This window comes from Camelus ferus, chromosome 35, assembly GCF_009834535.1.
Source record: "Camelus ferus isolate YT-003-E chromosome 35, BCGSAC_Cfer_1.0, whole genome shotgun sequence".
Lineage (NCBI taxonomy): Eukaryota > Metazoa > Chordata > Mammalia > Artiodactyla > Camelidae > Camelus > Camelus ferus.
The window spans coordinates 22083540-22091668 of NC_045730.1; the positions used below are offsets into that span (position 1 = coordinate 22083540).

Genomic DNA, 8129 nt, shown 5'->3' on the forward strand with positions numbered 1-8129 from the left:
CTATCCTCTCAAGAAGACATTTAAAGAAAAATTTCACTACATTCTATACAATGGATTCTAAATCAAGCTACCAAAAATAGAGCAGTTATCAGTCTTATTTCCACTGAACCCCAGACTCCATCCATTCCCTACTGAATCCAAACCAGACTCTTCGCACTGGCAGTTCAAGGCGTGGCATAGGCGATCTTTTGATCTTCTCTATTCCCCTGTAGGTGTTAGCCAAGGGAATCGCTCCTTCCTTGTTCCTTGAACTTGTCCTAAGCTTATATACTTGCCTACGCTTGCTCATGTGGTATCCTTCACATAGATGCCCTACCCTCATTCATATCTTTCTCTTCCTACAGTCTCTTTCCAGTAAACTCTTACCCTATCTTTAAAATCCATTTCAAATACCATCCCCATGACTCCAACAGAATGTGACCTCCCCCTCCTGAAATTCCAAACTATTTTATTCCTGCTTTTGTACTTATCTGCAGTTTTATAATTATTTATGTGTTCTAAATATGTACTTAAATATTCTATTAAATAAGCTTCCTTGGAGCTTATATCCTCACCCACCACCTAGTGTTACACACATAGTAATGTTACCATTTATTGAGAATTTACTATGCACAGGTGCTGTGTAGATCACTTCAGACACATTATTTTATAGGATCCTCATAGAATTCCACGAGGCATATATTATCACCATCTTCCAGAAGACAAGTTAAATAACCCAGGATCTCAAGGCTAGTTAGGGGGTAGAGCTGGACTCGGAACCTGAGGTTATCTGACTCTTCACCACTGCACGGCACTGCGTGTAATGGACTGTCAGTTATGTACTGCATCCCTGAGTGAAACTGATCATGATACTCATGCAAGGTGTGGTGCTGTGTTCATTACGTGGTTTTAATACTCTAGTAATGATGTTCTGTCATTTACAGTAAATTACATCACTGAAAGGGAAGTATTATCCTTGAGTCTAGATACGGGGAAAAAAATTCAAAGGATCAAGGACTGCTAGAACTAGACAAAAAGTGAATAGCAATGCTACTAAGAGAATCAGGGTTTAAGATGTCACCCAAATTTCACATAAAACTAGTTAGCTATTTTTTTAATGCTGGATTTATCTAAGTCCTTTCCACAAGCCAGCTGACTACTGAGATGGAACTATCCCAGTGTTATCAGCAGCAAGGAAGCAGTATCAGTATGTCTAGTTAGCTGTTAAACCCTGGGGCAATTCCTCTGAGTATCCTTTTGCCTCCCATCTACCCCAGGGCCCTCACCAACGTTCTTTTTACAAGATAAAATAGATTAAAGTAAATATTAGAGGTAGTAATTCAGGTTAAAAATACACAGTATTCATGGGGCCTATGCAGAAGTAGCACATGGACTGACATAAATACTGGCCTCAGGCATTTCCCAGCATCATCAGGTAAAGCGTGTCCTCTGAAAGCTGTATCTACCCACTTGAGCACTGCCAGGCCTTTTCCGTAACCTGAATTTAAATATCTGAGGAACACGCATATCCCTCATATATAAAGTGCCTCCAAGCTTGTCTTGGTTCAAAAAGGACCATCTCTTAAACCTAGATTGCATAGGGGAAGAGTGTCCTTCCTCGTAACTAGGTAAGGCAAATACCTGTTTACACTAAAAAACAGAACAGCAAAGAACTGGTCACACACTCTTAACTTATATTTATAATCTAAAAATTGCCACGAAGTGTGAAAGTATTCATAATTATTCCTAATAGACTTTTTTTCTTATGTAAAACAATATTCCAAACAGATTAAGATTTTGTTTGTTTCCTAACAAAGCTGCCTTGCGGGGGAGGGCTTAGCTCAAGTGGCAGAGTGCACGCTTGGCGTGCATGAGGCCTCGCGTTCAGTCCCCACACCTCCTCTAAGAATAGGCCTAATTACCTCCCCCCATGAAAAAAATGATAATAATTTAAAAATAATAATAACAAAGCTGCCTTAATAGCCCCTCTCGATATACTTCATCATGGCTGATGAAGTATCTGCAGCCATCTAAGTGTCTCCTGTGGTCTGGGGCACTTGGCGAAGCACAAGGAAGCGAATGGGCATAAGGCACCGTCAGGCCGTGAAGGCCTGTGGTCTAGTTAGAGACAGGATGTGCATGTGAGATAAAAGAAAAGGATGACCCCTGAGGGCTGGGGGTGGGGGTTGAGAAAGGCCTTGAAAAGAAGTGACTTTAAGCTTGACCTTGAAGCCAGGATTTAGGTAAGTACAGTATGAGAATAAAAGGGCAAAGGCAGAAATGAGTGTGATGTGTTGATAATGAAAACTGACTAAGCTTATTTAAGAGCCAGGAGGTGGAGGGAACCCATTAGCTGGCTGATGTAACAGCCCAAGTCTGCATTGTGAAACCTAGACCAGGACAAAAAGAAAGGCACAGATAGACATGATAAAGTTTAAAGGGAAGAATTCGCCCCTGATGTATGGCTGGTTGTCACCTGGGGCAGGGTTTGGCAAGCTGCAGCCCACAGGCCAAATCTGATATAAAGGTTTATTACAACATAGTCATGCCCACTTGCTGACATACTGTCTGGCTGCTTTCATGCTACAGTGGCAGAGTTGAGTAGTTGTGACAGAAATTTATGACCTGTAAAGCTAAAATATTTACTCTCTGGCTGGCCCTTTACAGGAATAGTTCCCTTACCCCTGATCTAAAACAGTTAGAAAGCTCGCTGCTTCAGAAATCATGCCTTGTGAGCAGTATTTCTGTTTAAGGGTAATTCCAAAGTTTGCTGGACACCAACTATCCATAACGGTCTCATGTTATTCGATTTAAATAATATGCTCCACAATTAAACCATGTTAAATAACCAAACAAATTAATAAACCATAGCAAATAACCATGTTAAAACTTAACCTCCATTATCATCTTCCAGAAACAAAATTTTGAGGGGGCTGAATAAATGTCTAGAGACCTAGGCAGACATGCTTAAAAACCAAAATGGCGCACATTGGTGCAGAAAGGTCAGATCAAGGAGATGTTCTGGGAACCAGAAATCATTTCCAGCACTGATCATTTGCACACTTAGGACCTGCCAAGAATCAAGGTTTCTTTTGAGGATTCTTCCATTTAGACTTGAACCTCAGTCCAACTCCAACTTCAATTCTTTCTCCCCACTTAACTTTGCCTGGATAACTCTTAATCATTCTTAAGACTCCTCTCAAGTGGAACTGGTCTCATCCAGAGCAATCTGAGCCAGGCACCTTTCTCTGCCCTCCACGAAACCACCTTGTGCACGACATGGCCACAGCGCTGCTCTCCCATGCCACTGCTGTCACTTTTCTTGCCTGATGTCCGCACTGTGTCTGTATCCCTCTCTCCCACCTCCCAGGTGCTCAAACATATCTGCTGAATGACCGTAATTGTCTCTGCTGCTGAGAAGGTACTACTGTTTCAGGATCCCCCTCCATGGGATTGTCTCCTCGACTTTCTCTTTTTGTCCTTAGCTTAACATCCTCATCTCTCTCTTTTTTTTCTCTCAAATATTCTAATTTTTACTAGAACATATCTTGTACCTAGAACTGAAACCATATATTTTCACTTACTTAGAACCTGGAATAGAGCCTAAATCTTAATATGACATGGACGCAGGTACTATTTTTGGAGATTTTTTTCTGTGTAGATTACTTCAGTTAAAGAACAAAAACAAACAAAAAACCAACCCTGTATTCACTTCCCATGGGCATTGATTACAGAGTTTAACTGGTGTTAAAATTAGTATCTGTTACTAAACTCAAACCAAACTGCTTGCAACATGAAAGGAATGGAGTAACATTTCGTTTAATGCTTATTCCCAGAAGCCGAGGATAGAAATTGGCTGCAGGAGCAACAGCGGAATATTCCAATTCATTCTTGCCCCAAATGTGGAGAAGTTCTGCCCGACATAGATACACTACTGATCCATGTTACGGACTGCATCATTTAAGTGTTGATGTTGCACCTCCCCCAGACTGTTGGTAAATGTCAGATTTTTTTCCTCCAAGAGTTGTACTTTTGTGTTACTTGTTTCACTCAAATATTTTGGCTCATTATTTTAGGAGAAAGAAAAGTGTTGTGTTCTAAATAGGACAATTTTTTGTGTGTGGATTTCCATGAACTCACAAAATAGAATCCTTAACATAGCACTCTTCTGACAATAGGTTCTTTTTCTTCTTTTAATTCAGTTTACACGAGCACTGAACTGTTCATGCAGGTAGTGAGTGTGTGACATCATGGACACAGTAAGAGTGGCAATAAGATGGATGAAGCCTAGCTGATTAAGAACGTTCTAAGGAGGTAGGGAAAATGATGCAGTCACAGAGTTAATCAAGAAAAGTGTCTTTGAAGTTTTTTTTTATAATAAATTATATTGTTATTTTTCTTTATCCATTTAAGACAGGTCTGCATATGTATATATCTTACAGTTTTATTTCAGCCACAGCACCAAAGTTATGATGTGGCTCTTTTCATATGAGCCCTGTGAGCGTTTACTTGATCATCAGGACACATGAAAAACATATGAGCCTACACGAAGCAGATACATTTAGTTCACTGGATTTCCTGTAACTGTTGACAGTATAAAGCTCTCTTTTTCTTTCGTTGTGCTGCAGGCATATTTCTGTCTGCTATTCAGTTACCTACTGAATAGTTTATTAATACTGAATAGTCTATTAACTTCTAAAAAGAACAGCTATCTATTAATTTTCTTCCTGGATCAGGCTCTATATTCGTAATCACAAAAATAGTTGTTTCAAAATAAAATTTTGCTTCTGACTCTTTCACATTGTCCATATGTGACTGGCTAATTTCATAGGATGTATGTTTTTCTGTATTCCGCTTCATATAAGCTTAATACTTTTTCAGAACTATCTTGTTAATTCCACGAATATGAGCAAATCCCTTTACTAGAAACTAGTAAGTGTTGTTTGAATTAGAAACTGTTCTTTCTAAGGAGGAGAAAAGATAGGGATTTGCCATATTTTGTAAACATACAGTTTAACCAGATTAGCTAATATTGGACCAGCCGTGAAAGTTATTAATGTCCTTATGTATCTATATCAAAAAACATTTAACAGAAAAATGTTAAATCTCCTCTGTTTGGCTTTGTTGTAAGACTTATCTCCTAGACAAACTTGACTTGTGTGTGTATGTATGTGTGTATGTATATGTATATTTTAAAACAGGAATCAAAATAGTTCATTACAGCTTTATGTCAAGAGAACACATTGCACAAATTCAACAGCAAAAACAGAGATTCCACCACCTCACCCCATGGAGAATGTTTGTTAAAGACATTTCTAAAATAAGTATGAAATTTTACTTCTAATTTCTTATTTAGAGTTTCTAGTTTAAAATTTTTTCCTTACTATTTTATATTGGAGAAGACAGATTTCTAAAGTATCTTAAATTGAAAAGCAAATCACATGGTTCCATATTTAAGTTATTGAGAATATCCTTTTTCTTTGTTCAGGTAAAAGTATTAAGCTGATCCCAATGTGAAATAACAGTGTGAATATGCTTATTAAGCCTGTGATCAGACTGTTTACTTGGTAATTAGAAGGACTACAGATGAAGGCAGGTTCATGTGGTCAGTTTAAATTAAGGCTATTGTTTTAGGAGAATCAAATGGTTTGGTAAACAACTTGTGAAGTCTGTACATGTCTTATCCAGTTAATTCAGTCTTCAAAGGACTCATTCCATGTTACCAGTTAACTACACCTCATCAGAATTTTGGCCCCTCTTCTGGGGCCAGCCATGCTGTATTCTTTTTTTTTTTTTTTAATGTTTATTGAAGTATAGTCAGTTTACAGTGTTGTATCAATTTCTGCTGTACAGCATAGTAATTCAGTCATACATATACATACATGTATTTGTTTTCATATCCTTGTATGGCTAAATGGGAGCAACAGAAAGATGGGAATTCTGAAGAAATACGAATGAACAAGGGAAAATTTCACAGCTAATAATTTTACAAAATTAGGTCTTCTAATATTATATTTAAAAATAATTTTGATCTGGTCTGGCATGTTAAGGAACTTGGAAGTCATCACTCCTATCCTTGTAACAAGAAAAATGGCTGAACAGACTTAACATCATCAACTCTTTAAATATCCTTCAGAGAACTGAGGTCACAGGGCAAACTTCTACCCCCAAATTGGAGAGACAGGGAGATAAAGAGAGTCACAGATTACCAGCTCAGGGCCTCAGGAGCAGAAACCACAGCCAGAGCCGAGTACCTGAGTAGGAAAACTTAAACTATAACTGAAGAATTGCATAAGCCTCAGTGTGGATGAGCTTGAGACTTAACTCCAGGGGGAGACTAGTCTTACGGGGACCCCTGCACTTGTGACTTTTACCTCCAGGAGCCCTACCAGATTCTTACACTGAAGATCAGCAAAAATTCCCACATACTCCCAGCAGGGGGAGGGGAAAAGTAGACATTTTGAAATACACCAGAGCATTCTGTTCCTCTTAAGAAGGTCTGCCCTCAAGAGAAACTATTTTGCCAGAGCCTAACTTGCTGGGATATTAGCAGAGCCTAACCAAACTGGGGGGGAAAAATACCCAACTTTGGCCCCCTCTAGCCTTACTCTTAACACCTAAGTTACAGAAAAGGGTAACATACGTGCAATGAGAATACCAGAGGAAAAGAAGGAGAGAAGGGGTCAGAGGAATGTCTGAAGTAATAATGGCTGAGAATTTTCAAAAATTAACAACAGACACCAAACCACAGATCCAGGAAGCTCAGAGAACACTAAGCAGGATAAATGTCCAAAAAAAAAAAAAAATCTTCACCTAATATGTCATGTGAAAACTGCAGAAAATCAAAGACAACAAGAAAAATTTGAAGGAAGCCTGAAGGGGAAAAAAACCTTACTTGTAGGGGAGCAAGGATAAGAAATATATTAGACCTCTCTTCAGAAACCACACAAGTAAGAAGAAAGCCGAGAGAGAAAAACCACCAACCTACATTCTGTGTCTATGGAAACTATCCTTCAAAGTGCAGGAGAAGTAGACTTTATTAGACAAACAAAAATTGATGGAATTTGTTGCCAGTAAACCTGCTTTGCAAAAAATGTTAAAAGTTCTTCAGAGAAAGGGAAAATTATATAGATCAGAAACACAGATCTGAGTAAAGAAGCGAAAGGCATTAGAGAAAGAACACATGAAGATAAAAGAGTCTTTTATTTTTCTTATAACTAACTAACAGGTAACAGTTTGTTCAAAGTAACAATAGCCACAAGTATTTGGTGATTCTAGCTAATGGATAAATGAAATAATTGAGAACAATGTTATAAGGTATGGGTGGGAAGAATTGGGAATACTCTGTTACAGGGCATTTTCACTACCTATGGGAAGAGGAAAACCCTTCAGAGGAGAGATTTGGATAATGCAATAGAAGCTGTGGATGAATTTGCTTTTCAGGAGGGGACTTTGGATTGATTGCTGAGCTGGGCAGTTCTGTGAGCCTGCACCTGCATCCTTCAGCCAGGACCTCTGCAGGCTTCTGCTTTGAAGAACAGTCTTTGGAATCCTGTACTTATACCCTTTTCCTGTCCTACCTTCAACCTAAGCCTGGATATGCAGAGATTCACCTGTTACCTTTTCTCTACAAGGTCTTCCACTGCTGTGTCTTCCATTTTTGGCCTGGATTACAGCTGCTGCTACTTGCAGTAGAGATACAGAAAGTGATTTGTGTAGGTGGCTTCATGAATCGTAAGGACCAAATAGAGGTATCTGACAACTTCAGCCTAGTGTGTTTTATAATCTTGCCTTGTTCTTGCCCCCATGATTGGAGAGACACCTCACCTAGTCACAGATCTTTCTCATCTTCCCTGCCAGCCATTGTAAACCTCTGTCTTCCATTTATTTGTTCCTTTTTTTTTTTAAAGCTCATCAGCAGAATGTGGTTCCAGAATTTGCAAGGTGCCACTTAAGGTCTTCAGAGGTCAAGTAAATGTGATCCTAGATTTAAAATCAGTGAAAAAATTTTAGCAGCTTTATTGAGATGTAATTCACCGACCACACAATTTGCCCATTTAAAGTATACATTTCAGTAGTCCTTAGTATATTCACAGATGTGTACAACCTTTGCTACAGTCAATTTTCGAACATTGTTAATGGAATTACGG

The 8129-nt window shown here is 38.7% G+C and overlaps 1 protein-coding gene across 5 annotated transcripts in view; it reads left to right on the forward strand.

Moving 5' to 3' along the window:
* Positions 1-5518, forward strand: part of OPTN (optineurin) — a 39714-nt gene extending 34196 nt beyond the window's left edge. For 3 of the 5 annotated variants that reach the window (XM_032474122.1, XM_032474124.1, XM_032474125.1), the window contains one exon: positions 3816-5518. In XM_032474122.1, coding sequence (XP_032330013.1) covers positions 3816-3943 — 128 coding nt within the window. In that variant the 3' untranslated portion in view covers positions 3944-5518. The remainder of the gene's footprint in view (positions 1-3815) is intronic. The other 2 variants (XM_032474126.1, XM_032474127.1) reach the window with 1 other exon arrangement.
* Positions 5519-8129: the final 2611 nt, after the last annotated feature.